The sequence below is a fragment of the Centruroides vittatus genome, unplaced genomic scaffold (genome assembly GCF_030686945.1).
Source record: "Centruroides vittatus isolate TY-2023 unplaced genomic scaffold, ASM3068694v2 contig_694, whole genome shotgun sequence".
NCBI lineage: Eukaryota > Metazoa > Arthropoda > Arachnida > Scorpiones > Buthidae > Centruroides > Centruroides vittatus.
In genome coordinates, this window is record NW_027122438.1 from 489,836 (window position 1) to 516,669 (window position 26,834).

Below are 26,834 nucleotides of genomic sequence, written 5' to 3' on the forward strand. Positions count from 1 at the left end.
TACCACTGAGATCGACTTAAAACGGGAAAATTTCGAATTGAGTTGACTCGAATTTATTAATTATATTTATTCAGTGTTAAAGTAGATATAAAAATTCTGGAATAGATTTTGAAAACTTTGTCATTAGAAAATTATTTGAATTTTATAAGAATAAAAAATCGTCTAAGAATCGTATACAAAAATCTTGGCAGAATAAGTTGTTCTTTTTGAGCAGATTATTATTTGTTTAATTATCAAAATTAACCGAATTGTACTTTTTTTTTAACTCTTTCCGCCCTGTGGGCACTAAGAGGGCCTCTTTTAGAAGGACCATTATGGGTTCGGCCAGGCCCACAATGGGGCGACCGGGTGGTGAGGGACGGGGCCCGACATATCCGAACGGACCACCCCCCGAAAAATTCCTGGGGATTATTCGACCCGTTCGGATTCGATCCCGGGTCCCCCAGAGCAGTAGGCTGCCACCTTGACCGCTCGGCCATCCGGCCGTCAAACCGAATTGTACTGTAGAAATTTTATTGAAGCGTAGAGAAGAGAATATCTTAAATAAAATACAAAACAGTGTTATCACATCTGTGGTTACGATATTTATATCATTTATTTTATGTTTTATTATTAAATAATTGATAATTACTTGCCTATTTAAAGCGTGTCACTTTATAATCTTTACTCACGCAAAGTTTACAACGCCACGGTTTAAATAAAAGTCGCTTCTCAGTTGGAATATAATTACCGAAACGTATCTTGTCGCTGATGCTACTCGACTCATAAATCTATGAATTTGAAATGATTAAATTATTTGTGTAGTTTAATAAATTTTGTTTAAAAATCTTTCGATTTTATCCACATTTTACATCTAGCTTCATGTACAGTACACTCATAATAAAATTTAGGTTTAATGGGATACGCAATGCCAAGCAGGGATGCCTTTCTATCGGACACTGCCCCTATTCAGACGTTAAAAATTGTTGCATATTGAGTTTTTAATATTAAATCGACCTTATAAATGGAACACAGTTTGAGAAATGTTGAATCTGAACATTGGACGCCTTATTGAATAGTCGAACAGAAAGAACATCATTTAATAATTTAATTATTCAAGATTTATTTTCACGTATAAGAATTATTTAAAAAATTTACGTTCAGATGTTTATTTACTTATTTTTCCATTGCACATTTACTTCAGTCGGGCAATGTTTAAACTGAAGTAAAAAATAATGCCGAAAACGAAACATTCTCCCCATTCGGCAAAAAACAAAACCACACTACTCCGTTGTCATGTGAGAATAAACGCATATTGCGCCCTCTGGTATTTTATCATAAAGTTTCGGTTAAGAAATGGCGAGGTGTAGAAAATATTTAAGTTGTTGGCTGAATGTCGTTTTTGCACTTGTTGTACTTACCAATTGCCAAAATAATGAACAAGGTACGTTCTACACAATACGATTAACTCCAATAATTAGAATAATTTCCTTTTTCGATAATAATTTTATTTATATTAAACATTATTATTATTATTGGATTATTACGAATAGGATTAAAATCGAAATTTATAATTCGATTCTAGCTTTTCGGAATGAAAAATGAATATTTTAAAACCGATTTCTATGACAAATTATTAATTGGATTTTGTTAAGAATTAAAAATAATAATAATTAGGATGGGTTTAATATTTTAAAATAGGGGGCGCACTCTTAAATTATTTTAAACTGCCGTTATTCATTCATTCATTCATTCATTTTAATATGAATAAATAAATAATGGAAAGTTGAAAATATAATAATAAGCGATTTATTTATTTATTGTTTCATTTAATAAAGAATTTTTTACACAGGCGAAATAAAATTCTCATTTACACCATTAAAAAAATTATTAATTAAAATACCATGCAAATATCATCATAGGAAAATATTTATAATTTAATAATTTAAGATTAAAACACACACATTTTTCAGATTTATTGAGAGCAATCAAGATTACTTATCATCATTCTCAAGAATAATTTTAATTAAAACACATTTAAAGCATTATATATGGAATTTACATAAAATCTCATTTTTTGAAATGTGATGATAAGAAAATAAAATAGCATAAAACTAAAATTTTACTCATTTCAAAAAAGTTTTTTTAATATTTTATTGAATATTACAATGTTATACAGAAAATTTGCTCACACGAGTTATATAAGTAAGACCTTTATCATAATGCTATAGAGTTTAAACAGTAGTCATTTTAGAAAAGAATAAATTATGAGAAATAATGAAGAGACTATATTAGTTTCTTCCTGCGGTGCACTTGGGAGTGATGTAGGTATTCAACCCCTAGAGAATAAAATTTAAACTAAAAACAATGTTTTAAACAACAAATGTAAAATTACATTTCATTAATGAATAAATCAATATCAGTCAGTTATTTCATTTCTTATGATGATAAAAAAAATGAATGCTTGGTTATCAATTACTTATTTATACTATATGACTGTGGATTGTTGTAGAAGAAAGATCGTAATTCAGATATTGAGTTTGTTTTTGAAGTTTCCTTCTAGATCAGTGTTTCCCAAACTTTTGACATCTGTGTACCCTTTGTATAATTTTCTTAATGCTGAGTACTCCTCGTCAAAAAAACTGCACATACTTTAAATCAAAAACCAAAGATAATGAGGATATTCCATTTCTATATGCTGCTGCAATTGAAAAATCGAAAAAGCCAAAATAGAAGACTATGTGGAAAATATTGTTCCTAGATATAGCGATATGGACTTTAGGTCTCATTTTCGTCTTTCTAGAAGCACTGTCAAAGTAAGTCTCTGCTAAGAATTGTTAGTTGTAGTAACTAGCTACAGAAAAATAGGTTTATTCGGCATTTTTAGCTTTCTATTAATACTAAAGCACATAACAAACCTTTCCTGTTAGAAAAATTTCACAAAAGCTTAAAATACACATGCACACATTGTAACAATTCAATGTGTAGATACTGGAGGTTTTTGTGTGACACTGTTGTCTTGGCCATAAGGTGGAGGAATACACAGAATCACAGCATCCGGCGAAACCGCTAAGAAGTAACAAAGTTTTTTATTATTTTTCTATGTTCGTAATCGAAAAAAGTAAACTGCTTGTTGCACCAGGAACAGCCGAAGCACGGTGCAGCGTGTACCCCCACTAAACTCTTCCTGTACCCCTGGGGGTACGCGTACCACACTTTGGGAAACACTGTTCTAGATGTACTTGGGACATTCTAGGACATTTGTCTGGCAGGTATATAAGGAATGCTCATTTGTCAGCAGTGAGGATAGGGGATACTTAATTTTTCTTCATTCTGACTGTACCTTTTAGATCATCCTCCCAGATCAAAATCTTAGTTATGCTACTGGTTTCTTCACTACTACATATGTCGTGTAATAAATACAGCCTATGTTTCCATTACATTGTCCATTATATATTTTTTTTATCGTAAAAAAAGTACATGTTTATGTACGTTCACTTTGTTTTCATGGAGGTAAAAAATGAAATGTCCCTCTTTACCCTAAATATTTTTGAGTATCTCAGCCTATCATCAGAAGTACAAAAAAACCATTGTATTGTGGCTGTCCGCCATTTTGTTGTTTGTAAATACTGTGTATAGAATTAGAACCCTTTCTTCTTTCCTTAATCCTTCTCTCTTCCGCTCTTAACCCTTCCCGTCACCTGACAGGAACGGCTTTTCTTGTGGGTCCTGATTGGTGGTTTTCACAATAAGGACAGGAGGGGGTCCTGCCCAAATGAACCGTGAGTCAGAGGGGTATGAATATCGGATACTTTTGGACCGGACACTGAGAAGGAAGGTCGGGAGAGACTCCTTGGTACGTGGTGAAACAAAGACCAACGGATAGAGCCCAGATAGAAAAGGTGGGACAGAATCGAGAACTAATTGAGAGATTCGTTCCTGTGAAGTCTAAAAGAAACACCTCGGTGCATATCGAATATCCACCGCATAGTATAAGACCTGATGCTAACGGATTGGACATCCACCGTGATTGACCTCCCAGATCAGGACCCCCTTTCGTCTAACTACCGGTAGCGCCTCCTATTACTTTCTTCATCTATCTATTCCTATTAGTTATAGTGATAGGTTAAGTTTAGTTGTAAGTATAGTTATAAGTAGTTAATTCTAATTGTATCGCGTGTAACATAAATTGTAAAATCCTGAACAAGAGCGGAGACTATATATATATATATATCCGCGAGAATTCGTCTCTGTGACGGGCATTCGTATCTTGTTAATAAAATAATTCTGTAAATAAATATTTTTGTTCCTCGTGGCTTGTTCATATCTTTTGTCTTGTACATTCCACTTATCACAGTATCCCTAATGATGGTCTAAGAGACCCAAAAATATTCAGGGATAAGAAATTTAATTTTCGGGTTCAAGAAAACAGGAAAATGTACATATTAAGGTCATTAGAAAAATAAACTTGTTAAATATACATAATGAAATATAAAATTTAAAAATGTTTAAAAATTTTATATTATAAAATAACTAAAGTTGAGGACATTTATAAAAACCTCTTGTAAATTTTTTTGAATTTTGTTATTAAATACAAAGTTGAATTTTTGATGTTTGGAGAGATGATGAATCATTAGCAGAACAGAAACAAGAGGTGTTGTATAAATACTGTTAAATGATAATTCACTTAAGATGAACTTGATTTAAGCTTTTGAAATTGTATTTTAAAAATAATTAAAACAAACAGCTTGAGAATTAAATTATTATTATTATTAATACAGAATAAGATATTGGATATTTTAAAAATGTCTGATATTAGTGTATGTGTGTGTTAAAAGATTGGAATTATGAGTGAAGTTATTAATATCATCATAATTCTGAAACGATTTTAGTTATTTTAAAAATTATTTCAAAAGTTTAAATTGAGTTTATTGTATCCAGATTATTATCCAATAGTTTTTTTATATAATACTCATGTTTCTGTTATACTAATGAATCATAATCTCTTCAAACAATAAAAATTCAATTTTGTATTTAATAACAAAATTTTAAAAATTTGTGATTTTTTTTCTTTTTATATAAATGCCCAGTTTTAGTTCTAACATCAATTTCTTTGGTGATTTGCTTTTTTGTCCTTATATTACAATATGAATCTATGAGCAACAATTATAATCTCTGGTTGCTATTTGTATGGAAAACATAATGTCTGTAAAAATCCCAAAAATAAAATCATCCATGCTTTAACAACAAAATAGAATTTACCTTTTAAGTTTGTATAAAAAAACAAAATTTTGAATCATTTTAATCGTAAATCCAAATATTAGTAACAAAAAACCATTTTGTATTTTTGTAGACTCCTGTAACACACTAAATTGTAACATATAAGGATGAAGACAACCTATTCAAAATGAATTCTGTTGTCATAATAAACCTGTCTACCTACTTCTGTTTGATTACTCTGATAATATCAATAGTGGTGATAAGTCCTCCATATAGCCAAAAACTTATTGCTCATAGATTCATATCAATTTCTTTTCTTTAATGTTTTTGTTCTCTAATGAGTACTATACTTTGAGAATGAAACATTACTTTTAGAATAGTTAAAAGAATAAATTTAATTTTTTTTATTTCAGTGATTTTCTAATTTTATCAGACCTTTATATGTATAGATATGATTGAATTACATTGTTGTTTAAAATGATTTTACATATATAAATCCATTTCCAAAAAAAACTAAAACATTGATATGTAATAAATTTATTTTAATGATTATTATAGATTACTTCCTAATATTTTTCTTGCAAGTCAATTTTATATAATTTTATTTACTTTGAAAGTATAGTTTGTAACTAACAAACAACTAGATTTTAATTACATAAATAGAATTATAGAGTTTTATTTAAAAATTTTAGAAACATTTACATTGAAAACTTTTTGAATCATTTTTAAGCTAGATAAAGAATATGATTATATTAATAGTTAAAATACTGTTGCTTGGAATAAAATTTTTTAATATAATAATTATTTTCGAATTGTTTGACTCAACATCAATTAATCTGCAATTGAATGATTTTAACTGGTTTTAAACATTTTTAGAATTTAAACTTTAAGACTTTCAGATAAAATGTTGGACTTAACTCCATAAATACAATATACAACTGAGTACTACTATATTTTTAATATACCATAAAATAATAGCTGATTTTTCAATATAATTTTATTTGTTAATAACAATTATATGTCTTGAACACACTTCTTTTGTTTTATTTTTAATTATAGTTTTGTTTAAAATAATAATTAGATTTGACAATGTTATCAAATATTTTCTGTTTAGTTTTTTGCTATTTGAAATTTATCAAAAATAAACTTTTAGTAATCACACTAGTTTCTGCTTTATTGAGCATATAAAAACAATCTTGAGTAATCCCTATTACTTTATTTCATATCAAGTGATGTTATCTATTAAATTGTAATTTATTTATAGTGAAACTTAGCTGGAAGTATAGGAACAAAACAAACAGCTTTTGAATGTGTACCTAACTTTCTAAATACAGTAGAATCTCATTTTGACAAATCATGGAATAATGGATTTTTTCCCCAGATGCCACCAAATCAATGTAATTTTACCTCCTTTGGATCCATACCTCAGAATAATGGATTTTTTTCTAGCATTATATATTGTAAACTTTACATTTTTTCAATGTTTAGTTAATATTTGGGTGTTTCTAGAAATTTATAGACTTCAATGATGCACTTGTTACATCTGGGATATGTATAACTGAAGAATTGTCGGAAGAGAATCGGCAAACTGATATAATTGAGGCGGAGTCACCTAGTGAACATTCTGACACTGATCCAAGTGCCAAAATTTAGCAAGGCCATTGAGTCTTTCCAAGTCATGAGGTCTTTCATGACGAATTTCAGCATAAACAAAGAGGCTGTACATGACATTGCTAATATCAAGCAGTTGTTGTACTTACTCAATGGGTAGAAAAGCAGCATCAAAACAAACCAAGAAAAGTGTTTTAACAAATCATGAAGTCAAGTGAAGTGCTAATGAACATATGTAATTTGTCTCTTCTTGTGTTTACAGTATATAAAGTTTCCATCAGATTTGTCATACACACATATAGCATAATATATGATCTTATAACATATGTGTTTCTATAGAGTAAAGAATAGATTTCAAGAAACTGAATAATTTCAGGTACAGTTATTTCTTATATGTAGAAGGTTAAAAACATAAATGTTTTCAAATAATGAATATTTTCCTGGGTGCACAGGAAATCTGTTGTTTGTGTTGTAATGAAGTCTTGCAATAACAAATGATTCTCAGAGCCTGAGCAATATGTTAAAATGAGATTCTACTATATAGTTTACGTATATAGTTTGAATTGTTTATATAACTGAAGAAAATAGAGGAGTAAAATGATGAAATTCCAAAATTTGTATATAATGAAAAGTTTTATGATGTTAAATCAAATATTAAATATGTTGATAAGCTATATTAATACAATAAGTTTTATGAATCAGGATGTCATAGAAAGTTACATCATAAATTCATAGATGATTTAAAAATAAATTGTAAAATTTAGTTCAGAATGTTATTAAATTGATATTGGGTACATTTTTTATATTAAATAGATATAAAGAGAATAATGATTAGCCTCATTTACATACAAGAGAATAGAAATAAATAAAGTTAATATTAATTACATTACTAATCATGAATAATAATATAGTCAATTATTTTAATAAATTATAGAGGAACATATAGTTAATGATAAAACCTATGCTGAAGAAATAGAAGATAATGGACAGAATTTATTTGAAAATCATGTACGGTTATTTGGAGAGAAAAATTGTGATCATATCGATAAAACATTATTTCTTAGTGATGATGAAGCAAATGATGAAGCTCTTACTCAGAATATTTTAATGAAACTTTCAGCAATTTATAAATATGCTGTGAAGCCATTAGAATTTGCTTATAAATTTGTTGATTTAAACAAACATGTTGTGAGTGGTAAGTTTTTAAAAATATTTTTTATCATCTTTTCTTTCCTAAGATTTATTTATAATTTTGGAGCAGATGGTGAAATATTTGCATTGCCAAGAGTTGTATTTGTTGGACCATGGAGTACAGGAAAATCATCAATCATTAATTACATTCTTGGTGTTGAGAATACTACAAGTTCATTGCCAAGTGGTAATTTGTATAATTTTTTGTATGAAAGAATTTATGATATACTGTAATAATAATTTTTCATAATTTCTATTCTAAGTATGTTAAATATTAATAGTTATTGATTTTATAGATTTAAATGTTTACATCAAATTACATTTAAGACATATACAAATATATATTTATAATATAAATTAATTACAGGGAGAGTCAAAAACTAAGTTGCAATTGGCAAGAACTTTTCATTGATAAATGATATTTAGATGAAATCTGGTAGCAACATTGGTAATTACTGGTAGCTTATCACAACACACCTTTCTTATTGCCGAGATAGTTTTATTGAAAACTAACGTTTTCAGCTTATTTTTTAAGAATAAGTAAATTTAAAATATTAATTTGCAAACACATAAAATCAACGCACATTTTCCTTAACATACATATGATGCAGTAAAGGTAAAAGTCGATTGGAAGAGCAACCTTAAGTGCATGTTAAGTTAAAACATAAATATAAAATACATGTAACATAATTTAAAGCACACGTAAATCACGTGTAACGTATATTAAAATGCATGTAAAAAGACCAACGCAAATGCGTCTTAATTCACATTGAAGGTGTGGGAGATAAGTGCAGAATTATTGTTGATGTTTTTTAAACGTTTGTATAAATTAGTCCAAACATTAGGCAATTCGAGGGCGGGGAGTTGCGAGGGGAGAGCAGCGTGGTGAGGAGGGCCTCCCAAATGTACACCAAGTTCCCTTCCTCACAACGTCTGAGTATCGCCACTCGATTCCAAAGTGCTGTGTGGTGATGCTGTACCACCAATTTAGATAGTTCGGTATCATAATTACCTACTTGACCAAATGTTGGTGTTCAGACATGTGAATGGCCAGCATTCTGGTGGTCGCACCTATATAATAGGTGTATAGACCTGATATTGGGTTTTGCAGGGGAATGGAGTACACACCAGATTTTTCTATGGTGGAAACAGCGTCCCTATCATTACATAAGAGTCATCCCAGACTTGGGCACGGGGCTATGGGTAAGCGAAAGTCATTTTGCCTAAAAATCCAGCAAATCCAGACTGTGAGGCGGTTGCAGAATGGGAGGGAAGGACGGAATGTTGTCTGGTCCCTTGGTCTGCATAAGGTGGTAACAGAGAAGAGGGACTGTTTAACGCTGTTTTTGACATGGTTGTATTTGGCAGGACCATATCTTGCCACGGTCACTGCTGTGCAGATGGCCTCTAGTTCGGTGTTGATAAGATGTTGTGTCGAAGATAGTAAAAAGGCCCGTCTGATTAAAGGAGTTATGGCCGTGATAACATACTGTTGTGGCTGATAGGCCGTGGCAGGTATTATGGGGGAAATATTACCAAACTTGTGGTAGACGGAGAACTCTAAACTCTCCTGGGATTTGTCGATGTGCAGGCCCAAAAATGCAATTCTTTCCCCAATTTCTTTTTTCCAAGTGAAGTTTATGGAGGAGTATATATTTGTGAAGGCTGGCCATTAAGGATTTTCTTTGAAGCCAAAACACACAAAGCAGGCTGGCCATTAAGGCCTTTAATTAATAAGAGGTCCCACCCCACCTACTTCCTCGAAAAAGCACTTGCTAAGCTACTTGGTGGGCTTCTTCCTTCTTTTTCCCAAGTCACACCCTTCTCTGTCACGGCTAAGGAAACATTATCCGCTGTGCTGGGTGGCTTGTCTCCTAATATGTACACCTTCTATAAAATGGATGTTGTTGCATTATATCCTTCAGTACCACACTTCGAGGCGGTGATGCTTGCCAACGCCTTACTTATCAAGGAGGGCTTCACTGCGCAGCAGGTTTTAGATGTTTGAGAAGCATTACTTTTCATTACAGAGCATAATTATTTCCTCTTCAATGGAAGGATTTACCTGCAAAAACAGGGGGTGCTGATGGGCTCACAAGCTATGTTAGCAGAACTCGTCATGAGACATATTGAACACAGGTCTTTAAATTCCCCCTCACAATGGCTTACCCTTTAATATATTTAAGGTACGTGGACGATGTGCATTTGGCATGGCAGGATACGGAGGACTCCTTCCTGATATTAGAAGGTCACCTTACAAATACTGTATATACTCCTCCATAAACTTCATTTGGGAAAAAGAAATTGGGGGAAATTGGGGGAAAAATCACATTTTTGGACCTGCGCATCCACAAATCCCAGAAGGGTTTGGAGTTCTTATTCTTAAAAGTTATGTTCCAAAACGGCTAATGTCGTTACTGTTTAAATTTAAATATTCAGCCTACTCTACAGTATTGGCCATCCTCAGGCATAATGTGAGAATTGGAACATTGGCGTTTCATTAAATAGTGGAATGCCAATGTTCCAAAATTCTCTTGTTAAGTCTGAGGAGTCTGGTGTATAGAGTTATAGAGTAGGTCGAAAATGTTAGTTTTTCAATAAAACTATCTTGGCAACAAGAAAGGTGTGTTGTGATAAGCTAATTATTTGCTGAGCATGTTCTGTTTAACATTGGTAATACATTCGGCTACAAGGCATAGCAGATTTGTTGACATGGCTGCAGAAGCTAATCTGTTTTCAGTCATGAAAGAGGTTGTGTCCTTTGGATGTAGCATCCAAATTGGAGTTCATGCAGAAACTCATTTCTTACAGGCAAAAAAATATAACCTTACTGAAATTCAATGCCAATTGAGAAAAGTGTATAGCAAGAAAGCTTTTGCATGACAATGCCACATCTCATTCAAGGAACATCACAAAGACTCTATTGGAAAAATTCAAATGGACTGTATGTGAACATCCTTTCTATAGTCCAGACTTTGTGCCTTGTGATTTCCATGTGTTCAGCCATATGAAAAAGGATCTTTCAAATTGCCAATACAAGTCCAATGAAGATGTCACAAATTTAACACAAGAATGGTTATCACATATTGGACAGAAATACTTCCAAGAAGGAATAGAAAAACTCATGCCATGCTACAGTAAATGTTTAAATAAACTTGATAATTGTGTCAAAAAGGTAGCACTTGGATTGTACATTCATACAAATAAAAATTTTTGACCTGTATGTTTCATACTTGTATTTTTGGCATGAGTGCAACTTACTTTTTGACTCACCCTCATAGAAGTCAGACATCTCAAAATCTGACATTACAATATTCTATAAATTGTTTACTGTAAGAGAAAAATGAAGTGTGAAAGATTTATATCTAGACTTTTGCTTTTTGTACAGTCTAAATAAATGGAAAATATATTGATGGACCAAACACTCATTCTTTTTATTTTAGATCAGTCTTTCCCATTTGACATCCACAGACTGTTGTGAAGGTCCAAGGGAACAATTTAGGAGTCTGTATTATCACTTGTATGTAAAATCTCTACTTTTTAAAATGCACTCATTTTTGCTATATCAATACAGTAGAGTACCACAAACTTGATTTAATGTGAACTGAGAAGGTGATGAGTTACTGAGAATTACAATTTTATGGACTCCTGTGTTAACAGTAAAGTGAGAGAAATAAGATTGTGTTAAAATGCAGGACCATCTTTTCATTTGCCAAACATGTTGCCAAACATAGCAGAATTCTGCTAAATTAACAAATTTGTTTAACAAATAGCAGCATAACAATGATGCTAGTCTAAATAGCAGAATGTGTTATGATGCCCCTTATTTTGATGAAAAATGTTGTTTGTCAAAATGTTTGTGTCTACTCCCTAAATTTTTTGCATTTAGCCAGAATTACTCAAATATGAAGTTTCATCTTGATAGGATGACTGAGAATTAACTACAACTGTCAGAAATATGTTAAAAAGAGTATGGAATAAGCTTTATTACAGACAGGGCATTTTTCATATTATGAATCTTTACAGTTTGTAAAACTTTCAGAATTTGTCATTCAAATGGTACTAATAATAACTGTACAGCTGTAATACTTAACTTGGTATAACAAATTAAAAGTGCATCAATTATTTACAGGTGCCCTGTAATAAAGTAAGTTTTCAGGGACTGTGGAATATATCTAAAAATATATTTTTACCAATTAATAATCTTACATTTTAAAATTAAATTAAACTATATTTATAAAATTTATTTTTTTTTTTAGGTGCACAGCCTACTACTTCAGATTTCACAGTTTTGACTTATGGATCAGAATACAAAACAACAGAAGGAATGGTTTTATCAATGGACAATAGTTATTCATTTTTAGAAAGATTTGGACAAAATTTTTTAGAAAGATTACTGGGAATTCAGATACCAAGTGTATTATTGAAAAAGGTAAATAATTTTGTTAATCTATATATATAATCGAGACGAGTTGATGATGATGATGATGATGATAATAATAATAATAATAATAATAATCAGCGCAGAGCCCAAACGGTTAGGAGTTGAAAGTTGAAATTTGGTACACAGTTAGGGTACGTCACGAAAACGCACACTAAGAAGGGATTTTTTGATATTCTTCTCCATGGGGGAGAGGGACAGGATTAAAGCTTCTATATACATTATCGAGACATGCCTAAACGGTTAGGAGTTGAAAGTTGAAATTTGGTACACAGTTAGGGTACGTCACGAGAACGTACACTAAGAAGGGATTTTTCGAAATTCCTCCCCACGGGGGAGAGGGACAGGATTAAGTCTTAATACTTCCATCAACAATGGAAGTGTTAAGTAACAATAGAAGTGTTAAGTAACAATGGAGAACAAGAGAAGGCGATGTGCAAGATTTACGGGCGCTGGAGGAAAAAAAAAAGTAATATGTTAGAACATATTAGATTTTCAAATTTCAACAGATTAGTTCGGTTTTTCTCGACTTTTCTTCTTTAGAACATTCGATGAAAATCGAACGATATAATCAGAACACGTCATGAAAATCGAACAATATTACAATATTCGATTATCAAATTCGATCTTTTATTAAAAATATTTAGTTTGTTGATGAAATTACCCTTTTTCTTCTGTGACTATAACGTAATAATCTTAATCTTCGCTATCATTACTTTTGCCCGAGCAACGCCGGGCCTATCTGCTAGTCATTAATAATTGAGTCTTCACTAAGTTTATACAACTATTTACTAAGTTTACTATTTACTAAGTTTATTCATCCATAATTTTTTTAATGAAAACAATATTTAATGCATAATTATATACTGTGGATTAAATTATTCAATACTAGGTAAATTAATTCAATAGTATATAATGTGTTTAAAAAATTTTCATATATAAATTTATAAAAAACTTAAATCAACACCTTAATGTTTGCTGAGAAATTTTTTAATTTAACGAACGTTTTCGGCCTCATCTATAGGCCATCATCAGGTCGAAATACAAAAATTGGAACGCTTACGTTCCATACATAGAATACAAAATTCAAACTAAACATTTTTTTTAAAAATGGAACTAATTAACGGATAAATAAATAAACATATAGTGAGAAACTAGAAAAACAAAAATAATAATAACAAACGAACATAATATCAATATTACCTATCCTAACTATAAATAATTCAATTTAAAATATAACTAAGTTCATGCGCCTCCTATAAGTTTTTAAGGGCATATTTCCAAGCCGAAGGAAGACCCTCCGCGTCCCTTGCATTAATACATTTATCTTTTAGCTTACTTCTGTAAATTTCCATTTTTTCCGCTGTTCTCGCCAAAGTTGGGGAATGTACCTGTTTTATGATTTTCGCCTCATTCCACCGTACCACGGATCCTTCAGCTTGCCCCATCTGGGCTAGTACTGTTGTATTGGACCCTTTTCTAATATCATACTTATGTTCCTTCATCCTTATTCCTAAGTTTCTAGTAGTAACCCCCACGTACTCTTTATTAATACCTAACAACTGGTTCTCGTAGGGGATCTTATACACACCTGCCTTATCTTCTTTTTTAACTAATCCTTTATCGTTTCTAAGTATTTTATACAAATTCGGAGCCCTTTTTAAGATCACCCTTGCATCCTTCATGCTTGCTATTTCTTCCATAATCCCTCCTAGATATTTATTGAATGTAAATTTCGTGTACCTATAAGGCCCTTGTCTAGTGTCTTTATCACTGCTGGTCTCAAATTTTCTAATAATTCCCTCTATGACTTTCCTCTTATACCCTAATCTTCCTGCTATCCGTATAATTCTTTCTATCTCCGTAAGTCGGTCTATCACATTTTCACAGTATATAAAGGCCCTTCTAATCAAAGCTCTAAATGCCGCTAACTTATATTTATAAGGGTCATAAGAGCTAGCAGGAATATAAAGTGGGCTATGTGTAGGTTTAATGAATACGCCAGTGGATATATGCCCTTTGCTAAATACGATGTTAATGTCTAAGAAATGCAACATCCTAGAGCTTTTTTGCTCAAGCTTCAGGTTAAGGCCTTCTTCGTTTTCGTTAATTCTATCCACAAAGTTAGCAATTACCCGATTGTTCTTCCATATTATGAAAATGTCATCCACATATCTCTTGTAGTATACTATGTCACTTTCGAAGCCGCGCAGCACTTTTAATTCTACTTTTCTAACAACAAGTTCGCAAAGGAGCCCCGAAATCGGGCTTCCCATTGGTACTCCCCTTTTTTGCTTGAATGTTTGGTCTTCGTAAACGAAGAAGGATTCGCAACATACTAGGTTAGCCATTTCTATAACCTCCTTTCTGTGTTGTGTTAACGTTGGGTTTTCTTTAAACAAGAACTCCAACAGCGCTTCTACGCAGGATTCAACCTTAATAGACGGGTACAAACTTTCGTAATCTAACACAGTTCCAACTTCTTCATCCATCAAAGTAATGCTTTGTAGATCTTTAACTACCATAACAGGATTCTTTACCACAAACTTATTACTTTCCATCAGCGCGGAGACGTATTCTTGCAATCTTTTTTCTAGGAGAAATGTAGGACCTTTTCGTTTCTCCACAATAGGCCTTATTTCCTTACCCTCTTTATGGGTTTTAGCGAAGGCAAAGAGTCTAGGGAGCCCTGGTCTAGGGTTCCGGCATTTTCGGAGAAACGGTAATATCTTCGCTAGTTTGGTTTCCTCCAGCTTTTTAACCCTTCTATCAATAGTTTGAACTATATTACTGTTGACCTTGATACATTCTGTTTTTCTGATGTATTCTTCTAAGGCCCTATCATATGTTTGTTTTTTCATTATGACAATTTGTTTGCTTTTATCTGCTCTCGCCGCAATCAAATTATTCTCTTTTAACCATCCCTTAGTGTATCTGATATCCTTGCTGTAGCCTTCTCTTTTCCCTTTATCTTGATTTTTTAATACAGTCTTCCACCGAATATAGTCCTTCTCAACGGGATCCAAACCCCTAATTCCTCTTTTGATCTCCTGGTAAGACGTTTCCCATATCCCCGCTCTCTCTGGTACGAAGTTTGGGCCTTTGCTCTGCAGCTCTTTTACCCTATTGGGTATTTCAATTTGGTCCCATACTACGTATGTTGTGATGCTCTTCCTATTGTTTTTTGGAACCTGCTTGTAGATAATCCATTTCATTCTCTTAATATAACGTTTCTTTAAGCTCCTGTAGACCTTATCAGTAAAACGTGCAACTCCAACGTTCATGTCCATAAGCTTATCAGGTTGTTCATTAAACACTTTGTTTTCCAAATCAATGAGGCGTCTCAGGATCCCGTATCTTTTGTTTTTTGCAAATTTAATGGATTTCTTAAGGCACGCAAAACAAAATCTGAGTTTTAGCGAGCCGCATTCTTTCGGGATGCGGATTCTATATATAGACATTGGAAAAACTTTGCTAATCATGCATTCTCTTAAAAATTCCAACTTACAATTAGCCTTGACTAGTTTCAACGTCAACTTCCTATATTCCTTATAAAGATCAGCCGGTGTCGGAGGCGCATGAACTTAGTTATATTTTAAATTGAATTATTTATAGTTAGGATAGGTAATATTGATATTATGTTCGTTTGTTATTATTATTTTTGTTTTTCTAGTTTCTCACTATATGTTTATTTATTTATCCGTTAATTAGTTCCATTTTTAAAAAAAATGTTTAGTTTGAATTTTGTATTCTATGTATGGAACGTAAGCGTTCCAATTTTTGTATTTCGATCTGATGATGGCCTATAGATGAGGCCGAAAACGTTTGTTAAATTAAAAAATTTCTCAGCAAACATTAAGGTGTTGATTTAAGTTTTTTATTTAATTCTGCTGGGTACGAGTATGAATTATAAATTTATATATAATTTTCAAATAATTTCTTTTGTAGTTTTTTTATCAAAGCTTTAAAGGAATTATTTGACAAAGATAAAAATTAATAAATAGAAAAAATAATTATATATTATTTGATTGTTAATATGAGTATCTTTAAAACAGAAAGAAAAACTATTCAAATATAAATTTTTTTATTATGATTAAAGTATGTTGTTCTAATTAATACTTGAGATGAATTCAATTATTATGTTTTTAATATGACTAATCATATCACTTGAAAATGAATAAACAAGTATAAAAATTTAATGCCATAGGTTACTATTTTTTATCAATTGTTTATATATAGTATGTGGATCAGTGAAAAAAAATGCTAGTGCAATACAGCTTGATAATCATGCAAGATCTGACAACACTGCATAATGAACTAAGGTGACTCATCTACTCATCAAGTAATATTGTTACGCAGTCTCAAACATCACATTCATTGCTGGTGAATAACAGACTGCAAATATCAAGTGTAATAATAACATTTCCATCAAAGTTTAGCAACAGATTCAATGAAGGAAAAACAGAGCTGATGTGCATTTTATGACTGCAGAAGGAGCAGGATCATCCAAACTCCTTCATCAACTGGAACAGGAATTTTTGAAAAGTACACACTTTGTTAGTGGATGATGCCCAGACAGGTCACCTGTAATAATACCATCCGAAGGATAGGCAAACTCATTTTCAATAACAGACATGTCACAAAACACAAGCTCATTCATTTATGGTTGTATTCATCAACAATGAGTTTAGGGTTGAAGTCAGAGTCAGCCAATCAACATTCTTTTTTACATTAAACATGTGAGTTTTGATTGGTTGATTTTAACTTTGACTCTCAACTCTTTGTTGGTGAAAACAGCCATTAGTGAACATTAATCATGGTTATGTGCACAATGGGTTCCTCCTTATTTGAATAGTGATCAGATGGACTGGATGGCCACACTGTTGGAAGGAGATGAATTTCTGTCAAAAATTGTGGTTAGTGATGAAACTTTGTGCCATCATTTTGAGCCTGAATGCAAGTACCAGAGTCATCAGTGGAAATACCCAGGATCTCAGCTACCAAGAAATCCAAGACCATTCAGAACAATATAAAAAGATAATGCTGATTGAAACAGGTCATTCACTATTGAATTCTTGGATAAAAGAAAGACAGTTTATGTTATGAGGAAACTCTATGCTCTCTTTGACAAGCAAATAAACCCGAACATCCTGGGATGCTCTTCAAAGACATTATCCTTCTTCACAACATCTGCCCTCTTACCATTGACATGATTAAAGGTACACTATCTCAATTCCACTATTTAGACTACTCCACTTAACAGTCCAGACCTCTCATCTTGCAGCAGAAAGCTCTTACAGCAAAAAGTCTGAGCACCCCTGTACTAGAACATCCTGTAATAGACATATGTTTCAGAATTTATCTAGTTTTTTTGGTCACTACCTGAAATGCTTTACATAAGTTAGTGAATTCAGAGATATTATAATGGATTACAGTCCCAAGCTAAATTCAGTTTATAATAAAGAGATAGCCTACACATGTGTACACATGAGACAATCATCAAAATGCTCCAATATACAAATTATTATGCAATGGAAAAGACTGCAACAATATTGAAGAAACTCCAGGGATATATTCCACTGCTGTCACAGAGGGGGATTTGACCATAAATTAACATATATAGGACCATCACCAGATCATTACCCAGCAGAATCAGAGAACACAAATATGATGTTGGATTATAACAAACCAAGCACCACACTGGCCACCTATGCCACAGAGTCCAGGATAGTTGTAAATAAGGATGAAGCAAAATTAATAAAACAAGTCAGCATTGAGAAACACCCAAGAAGTTTAGAAATGCTGTAGATTGATAAATCCTCTTTAAGAGGAACTTGCACAAATCACAAAGATTCTGAATCATTTGGGTGGCATGAAAATCATTTTATGAGAAACCAAAAAAGAAAATTTATCAAGAAGCCTATAACCCATAAGAACATAGTAATATAAATATTTTATCACAATCGGAGCCATCTCATAAACCCAGGCATTTGAAAATTACAAGGTCCCAAAAAACCTGTTCATTCCATTTTAAAAATTTTAAAATATATTGGACATATTGCATTTGCTAGCATTCTGATTTAAAATAATAAAATTTTAAATTCTCAACAGACCTGAAGAAGGCTAATAAAGAAAGCCAAAAACATTTATCAGATGGAAAAAACAGTTCCAGAAAAGTGCTGAAAGATTCAGTTATTTGTTTTTTTAACTCAGTTTCTGCTTTGTTAAGTTCAAAGTTATGATTTACAGAAGTGCAGAAACATTTTATCTATTTTGTTTTACACGATGGTCTAATAAATCATTAGATGTTACATGAAATGCCTAATTTTGTTAGATGCAGAAATGTGAACTTGTTTCAACATCTGCAGAAGCCTTGTTAACATTTCAAGAAGTGACCAGAAAAACTAAATAAATTCTGAAACAAATGTCTATTTCAGGATGTGCTAAGGCTTCAAGAAATGGCTAGGCACTTCTTATAATGGCAAATTTCAGCATGTTGTTATGACTTATACATATGTTTTCTTTAAGTCATTGGAAGTATGATAATTACATATAAAAAATTGCAATCATATTTCATTTATTAATCAAATATTAATTTTGAAATTTATTATCATTTAATACATTATAATTGCTTGAATCATTGAGTTTATTATGCAACAAAATACTACTTTTTGGTTTGACAGCTAAATATAGTTTATTTAGAACATCAGGCAGATAATTTTTAACTTTTTAAATTAACTTATAGATTTTGGAAACAAATATTGGATATGAAAATATTTTAATTACATAAACAAATTAGTTTTATAAAGCTAATAAACAAATGTGTTTCATTTTATTTTTATCCTACTATTTTAATTAAAGTTTTTTGCTCTTAAATGTCTGTTTTAATATCTATGTTAAGAATTTAGTAATATTATATTCTGCTTATCATAATGTTGAAATTATTTTTATTTTAAGGTAAATTTTATTGATACACCAGGTGTTATTGAAAATCGAAAGCAGAGAGAAAGAGGTTATCCATTTGTGGATGTTTGTAAATGGTTTATTGAGCATTCTGACTTAATTGTATTTGTCTTTGACCCAACAAAATTAGATGTTGGAGTTGAATTAGAAGCACTCTTTGGTCTTTTAAAAGGTCATGAAACAAAGGTATTGTATAAAAATGAAAAATGTTGTAATTTAATATTGTGTTACTATAAAACTGAAATTTAATTTTAATAAGTAAGTTATATTGGTTTTACAGGTAAGAATAATTCTGAATAAAGCTGATACAATTACTCCTCAAGAACTTCTTAGAGTATATGGAGCATTGTTTTGGAGTCTTGCCCCATTAATTAATGTTACTGAACCACCACAGGTTTATGTTGGATCATTTTGGTCTAAAGTTTTCAATTTGTTATCACAAGTAAATGTACCATTATTTTTACATGAAGAAATATTGTTTTTAAAAGATTTACGTGAAGTTATTGCAAATAGATTAGAAAACAAAATAGCATTTGTGAGACAACATGCTATTAGAGTAAGAAATCACGCACTACTTGTGGATCAGTACTTAAAAACATTGCAAAAACACAAGTCAATTTTCCAAGACACAGCAGAGATTGCTATAGATATTGCAAATAATTCTGACCAGTATAAAGTATTTCAAAGTTTATTGATAAATTCAGATATTAATAGAGAAGATTTACATTCACCTAAAGATTATGCAGAATTTTTTGAACTTCATGCAATGAATTCATTTCTTCCTCTCTCAAAACATTGTGGATTTATAAGTTCCTGTCTTCTAGATACAATCAATTATGCAATTCAGTATGAATTACCAGCTCTGTTGGATGAAGTTCAGACATTACAAGGAAAAACTTGTCAAAAAGATTTGTGTAATTCACAAATGAATAAAGTACCTCATCAAAACAGAAATAATTAGTACAAGTATAAATTTTTAAAATTTCTTCTGAAAAAATTTGATTACTTGCAAAATTTTATTTTATTATAAAAGAGACAATATTGAAAAAATTTATTATAATTTATTAGAAATTTTTTAATAGTAAATGTTGAGTCAAAATAATTAAATGAAAGTTCGTTACCTATATAATGCAAATTTGAGATTCTTTCCAAATATGTGATTATTTATAATCAGTATTACTGTAATATTTCTAAACTGTGTAAATATTATTTATATTACTTAATTTTTATTTTAATATATATTTTCAGAAATGTTATGTAAAACTTAATGATATCTAAGAAAAACAAAATGTCTGTGATCATTGCTTTCAATAGTTTTATTTAAAATTAATATATTGTATAATGAATTTATAATTTCTAATTTATAAAATGTTTAAAAGAGCATTCTATATTTTTCCATTCCAATGTTCAAAATAATTTTAAGATAATGCAATATATGATAGGAAATACAGTATATTTATATTAAAATAATTTTGTAAAATTTTCCATGTAATATTTATCTGATATTAATATTTGATTTAGATCAGAAAAATTAAATTTGTCTTAAGTCATGTAATAAAATTTAAATACAAACCTCTTAAAAATTTTTGTCTGTTAAATTGTGTGATTCTAAATATAGCAAAACATGAATTATCAAAATACCATTATTCAGTAAGTAATTGAAAATTGTATGTGTAAAAGATTTTGTAACAGGCAAAAAGTTTATAATTTTTTGACATTATCTTCCAAAATTTTTTATTTTCTTTACAAAAAAAAACTTACTCATAAGTTTTTTAAACAGTTAAGATTTGTATTTTCTAATATATTTAGAAATATTCAATTATAGTTCAAAATTATTATGATTATTTGTATGATGTTTAATTTTTTTTTGATAATTTTTCTGTTATAAGAAAGATTCCTATTGATGCATTTTTCAATTATATATAATTTTACTTTTTGTATTTATTTACATAACTGTATGTAAAATTCTAATTTTAGACATATTTTACAAATTTTTGGAAGAGGTAAAAATTCAAGATAATTCAAAATATTTGAGATTATTAAAGAACATGGCAATAGTCACTTGAATAGAATTTAATATTTACATAGAAACAATATTGTTACTTCAATAATTGGATGTACAGACCTTATTTTGCATAAAATAAAAATATCACACACGTGCTTAAAATGGAATTAATGTATAGCAATTCATTTTATTTTCAAATCTTTAATTTGTTTATATATTATTTTTTTTTATTATTATATTTTTATTAAAAATTTTTCTACCCTTGTATTGGAATCTGTGGATTGCTCAGAAGGAAAAAAGTTTTTTTATTCAACTATAAATTGTACTTTTTTTTTTTATTAATTAAACTTATAGACAAAGCTCAGTACTGGACTTTTGACTATAATAGAACACCTTAATTTTGCTGAGAAACATATATTTTAATCACAAACGTTTTCAACCTGATTAACAGGTCATCCTCAGGTCTACAAAACGATAATGGAACATAAACGTTCCATGTATAGAATATAAATATTTAAATCAAAATTTAGAACAAGAATTTAAAAAATATACCATAGAAACGGAATAAAACATAAAATTAAAATATATAAGAGAATAAATAAAAATAAAGATAAAGTAAAAAAATTATAACTAATAGTTTTCCAATAACTAATTCTAGCATGAGTTTTCAGTGAACTTTTTAATCATGTATTTCCACGCCGACGACAGGCTCTCAGCATCCCTCGCATTCAAACATCCTTCCCGTAGTCTACTCTTATATATTTCAATCTTCTCTGCTGTCATTGATAAAGTGGGGGAAGATACTGGTTTTATAATCGTTGCCTCGTCCCATTTTACTACCGAACCTTGGACTTGCGACATTTGTGATAAAACTGTGGTATTGGATCCTTTTTTTACGTTATACCGATGTTCCTTTAGCCTTACCCCTAAGCTCCTGTTGGTGACGCCGATGTAGTCTTTCTTAACATCCAGCTGGATGTTTTCATAAGGAACTTTATAGACACCTGGTTTTTCTTCTGCGTTTATTCTATCTTTATCATTTCTCAATATCTTATATAAACTTGGGGCCCTTTTTAAAATCATTCTTGCTTGTTTCTTACTAGCCACTTCTTTCATAATACTATTCAAATTACTGTTATACGTAAACTTCAAGCGTCTATTGTGAGCTGTATTTAATCCTTGTTTCTCATTCTTCTTTTCATACTTTTTGAGTAATCCAACTATGGTGCTTTTCCTGTAGCCTAGGGCCTGAGCTATTTGCAATATCCTTTCAATTTCTTTATTTCTGTCACCAATTCTATCACAATACAAATAGGCTCTTCTTATCAACGCTTGAAATGCAGCCATTTTATATCGATATGGATCCATGGACTGCGCTGGTATATATAGTGGGGTGTGAGTAGGCTTAATATATACGCTGGTGGACAAATGATCCCCCATGAACTTGATATTAATGTCTAAGAAGTGCACACTCATGGAACTTTTTTGCTCTAACTTTAATCTAAGCCCATCCTTGTTATTATTGATTTTATTCAAAAAATCATGTATCTTGCTATTGTTTCTCCATAATATAAAAATGTCATCCACATATCTGATGAAATGTATGATATCTTCCTTAAAAGTTTGTAGAGCTTCCCTTTCCAATCTTCTAACTACCAATTCGCAAAGAATTCCAGAGAGGGGACTTCCCATCGGAACCCCTCTTTTTTGTCTGTAGATTCGTCCACAAAACGTAAAACAAGATTGATAACATACCAGGCTAGCTAGTTCTTCTAGGTCTTGGGTGTGACTACGCAACTGAGGGTTGTTGTTGCACATGAAATCCAACAATGCCTCCACACATGACTCAATTCTTATTGAAGGATACATACTCTCATAATCTAAAATGGTCGCCACTTCTTCTTCCATTAAAGAAATATTTTGTATTTCCTTTACTACGACAAGAGGATCTTTTGCTACCAGTTTATCTTCTTCCATTTGTGTGGATAAGAATTCCACTAAACATTATGTGAAAAAATTGAAATGGATTATTGGTAAACAAGTGAAAAGATTAAATAAAGGGAACCCTAACACCTTCCAAGTATGGGACCAGATAGAAATACCAAAGAAAATCAAAGAGGTACTTGAAAAAGGCCCTAACTTTGTCCCAGATGTGGGGAATAGTTGGGAAACGTCCATACAGGAGATGGAGAGAGGGATTGTTGGCATGGATCCTTTAGATAAAGAATTCTTTAGATGGAAGACTGTCATAAGTAACCGCCTAAAGAAAAAAGCAACTAGCATTAGCAATAGAGACATATGGCTCACGAAGGAGTGGTTAAGAACGAATGATCTAGTTTTGACCAAAGCGGACAAAACTAAACATTTGGTTGTCATGAAGAGACACACATATGACAAGGAATTACATGCTTACATCAGGAAGACAGAATGTGAAATGGTTGACGACAAAATAATTGGATCTCTGGGCAGAAGGGTCAAGAAGTTAGAACGCTCAAGTCTCGCGGCCGTTTTGCCTTTTCTGAAGAACTGTCACAACCCAAATACAGGAGCTCCAAGATTGTTTGCGTTTGCTAAGACGCACAAGGCTGGAAATGAATTAAGACCAGTAGTAGAGAAATGTAGGGGGCCCACCTTTACCTTAGAAAAAAGGCTACATGAATACTTATCCACACAGATGGAAGAAGATAAACTGGTAGCAAAAGATCCTCTTGTCGTAGTAAAGGAAATACAAAATATTTCTTTAATGGAAGAAGAAGTGGCGACCATTTTAGATTATGAGAGTATGTATCCTTCAATAAGAATTGAGTCATGTGTGGAGGCATTGTTGGATTTCATGTGCAACAACAACCCTCAGTTGCGTAGTCACACCCAAGACCTAGAAGAACTAGCTAGCCTGGTATGTTATCAATCTTGTTTTACGTTTTGTGGTCGAATCTACAGACAAAAAAGAGGGGTTCCGATGGGAAGTCCCCTCTCTGGAATTCTTTGCGAATTGGTAGTTAGAAGATTGGAAAGGGAAGCTCTACAAACTTTTAAGGAAGATATCATACATTTCATCAGATATGTGGATGACATTTTTATATTATGGAGAAACAATAGCAAGATACATGATTTTTTGAATAAAATCAATAATAACAAGGATGGGCTTAGATTAAAGTTAGAGCAAAAAAGTTCCATGAGTGTGCACTTCTTAGACATTAATATCAAGTTCATGGGGGATCATTTGTCCACCAGCGTATATATTAAGCCTACTCACACCCCACTATATATACCAGCGCAGTCCATGGATCCATATCGATATAAAATGGCTGCATTTCAAGCGTTGATAAGAAGAGCCTATTTGTATTGTGATAGAATTGGTGACAGAAATAAAGAAATTGAAAGGATATTGCAAATAGCTCAGGCCCTAGGCTACAGGAAAAGCACCATAGTTGGATTACTCAAAAAGTATGAAAAGAAGAATGAGAAACAAGGATTAAATACAGCTCACAATAGACGCTTGAAGTTTACGTATAACAGTAATTTGAATAGTATTATGAAAGAAGTGGCTAGTAAGAAACAAGCAAGAATGATTTTAAAAAGGGCCCCAAGTTTATATAAGATATTGAGAAATGATAAAGATAGAATAAACGCAGAAGAAAAACCAGGTGTCTATAAAGTTCCTTATGAAAACATCCAGCTGGATGTTAAGAAAGACTACATCGGCGTCACCAACAGGAGCTTAGGGGTAAGGCTAAAGGAACATCGGTATAACGTAAAAAAAGGATCCAATACCACAGTTTTATCACAAATGTCGCAAGTCCAAGGTTCGGTAGTAAAATGGGACGAGGCAACGATTATAAAACCAGTATCTTCCCCCACTTTATCAATGACAGCAGAGAAGATTGAAATATATAAGAGTAGACTACGGGAAGGATGTTTGAATGCGAGGGATGCTGAGAGCCTGTCGTCGGCGTGGAAATACATGATTAAAAAGTTCACTGAAAACTCATGCTAGAATTAGTTATTGGAAAACTATTAGTTATAATTTTTTTACTTTATCTTTATTTTTATTTATTCTCTTATATATTTTAATTTTATGTTTTATTCCGTTTCTATGGTATATTTTTTAAATTCTTGTTCTAAATTTTGATTTAAATATTTATATTCTATACATGGAACGTTTATGTTCCATTATCGTTTTGTAGACCTGAGGATGACCTGTTAATCAGGTTGAAAACGTTTGTGATTAAAATATATGTTTCTCAGCAAAATTAAGGTGTTCTATTATAGTTGTTTAATTGCTGAGCTCTTTTAATGATACTGGACTTTTGACTAAAAAAAATTGTAATTTCAACAACAATAACCAGTTTATACTAATTACTGTTGTTGAAATTATTCAAGTATTATAAATTTTAGTATTTACAATAAAATTGATTATTAGTATAATTGCATTCTTACATTCCCCAATTAAGATTCTGTATTTATTATTATTTCTGTATTATTTATTTATTTATTTATTCTGATGTAGGAACAGGAAGCTAATGGACTTGCATTGCTTTTTCTTAATGTCATTGCTTTTAGTGTGGATGTTCAGCTAATTATCTATAATCTATCCTTCTTGCCCATGGGTTTTGGATGACCATGGGTTTGAGACAGGGCCGGATTATCCAATAGACAAATTAGACAAATGTCTAGGGCCCGTAATTCGCAGGGGCCCGGCTTCAGTGCAGAATCTTTCTCTGTTTTAAAACGAGTTAAAAATTATTTAAGAAATTCAATAGGATAGGAAAGGATGTTTTTAAACAATGCTTACTAAAGAAAGAGATACTCTCAAACAGTTGATTGATCAATTTTCTCAAATGAAAATCCAAAAACGAAAAATTTAAATATTTTAAAGGCTGATTAATAGATAAAATTACAGTACAGTTGTCCCTTGATAGTCCAACATTCTGTAATCTGACATGCTCAGTAGTCCGAAGCACCTCCAGTCAAGGTCACCGTAGTCCCTGTCCCCGTTACGTGCTGCTTGCACAGAAGCATGTTGTGACATGAATCTCCTCACCAAATTCTTACACGATGACACATTTCTTGTGTTTTCCATGAGCAGTTCTGTACGTACTGTATTATTTATGCCTACACATACTCTATGTACATTTATTGGCTTCCATATTTCTTTTAATAAACATGTTTTAGTTAACCGAAATGGGTGTTTCATTTCCATATTAACCTAGGCTACATTTCACTCATAAAATGTAGGAATATTGTAGGCCACTGCTAGCAAAACAATGCCAAATATGTAATCACTTTCGGTAATCCGGACACTTTTGGTAGACCGACACCCTTTGGTCCCATACCTGTCGGATTATCAAGGGATTTCATCATTGATAATCCAACTGTATATACATTTTTCGTTGTATCAGAAACTCTTTTGCTGTACAATTG

General features: G+C 31.4%; 3 protein-coding genes across 4 annotated transcripts; 2 read left to right on the forward strand and 1 right to left on the reverse strand.

The window, feature by feature from the left end:
* Window positions 1-1,295: 1,295 nt before the first annotated feature.
* Window positions 1,296-20,581, forward strand: LOC136980351 (sarcalumenin-like). 2 transcript variants are annotated; one of them, XM_067276443.1, is made up of 6 exons: window positions 1,296-1,423; window positions 7,745-8,005; window positions 8,069-8,188; window positions 12,261-12,433; window positions 19,400-19,591; window positions 19,686-20,581. In XM_067276443.1, exons 1-6 carry the CDS (start codon window positions 1,336-1,338, stop codon window positions 20,364-20,366), a joined length of 1,515 nt encoding a protein of 504 aa, XP_067132544.1. In that variant the 5' UTR covers window positions 1,296-1,335; the 3' UTR covers window positions 20,367-20,581. The 2 variants fall into 2 exon arrangements, with proteins under 2 accessions (XP_067132544.1, XP_067132545.1); XM_067276444.1 differs by having other exon boundaries at window positions 8,072-8,188; window positions 19,686-20,577.
* A 1,483-nt stretch (window positions 20,582-22,064) lies between these two features.
* Window positions 22,065-23,279, reverse strand: LOC136980373 (uncharacterized). The gene has a single exon (XM_067276474.1). The coding sequence runs from the start codon at window positions 23,277-23,279 to the stop codon at window positions 22,065-22,067; it is 1,215 nt and encodes a 404-aa protein (XP_067132575.1).
* Window positions 23,280-23,295: 16 nt separating this feature from the next.
* On the forward strand, window positions 23,296-25,407 carry LOC136980374 (uncharacterized). Its single transcript, XM_067276475.1, has one exon. It carries the CDS (start codon window positions 23,296-23,298, stop codon window positions 25,405-25,407), a length of 2,112 nt encoding a protein of 703 aa, XP_067132576.1.
* Window positions 25,408-26,834: the final 1,427 nt, after the last annotated feature.

Excerpts from the sequence above, each read along its gene's own strand:
- LOC136980351 (XM_067276443.1), top strand. The coding sequence starts at position 1,336 with ATGGCGAGGTGTAGAAAATATTTAAGTTGTTGGCTGAATGTCGTTTTT. Across the intron at positions 1,424-7,744 it reads TTGCCAAAATAATGAACAAG|AGGAACATATAGTTAATGAT; the intron begins GTACGTTCTACA and ends AATAAATTATAG. Across the intron at positions 8,006-8,068 it reads AAACAAACATGTTGTGAGTG|CAGATGGTGAAATATTTGCA; the intron begins GTAAGTTTTTAA and ends ATAATTTTGGAG.
- LOC136980373 (XM_067276474.1), bottom strand. The coding sequence starts at position 23,279 with ATGTATCCTTCAATAAGAATTGAGTCATGTGTGGAGGCATTGTTGGAT.
- LOC136980374 (XM_067276475.1), top strand. The coding sequence starts at position 23,296 with ATGGTCGCCACTTCTTCTTCCATTAAAGAAATATTTTGTATTTCCTTT.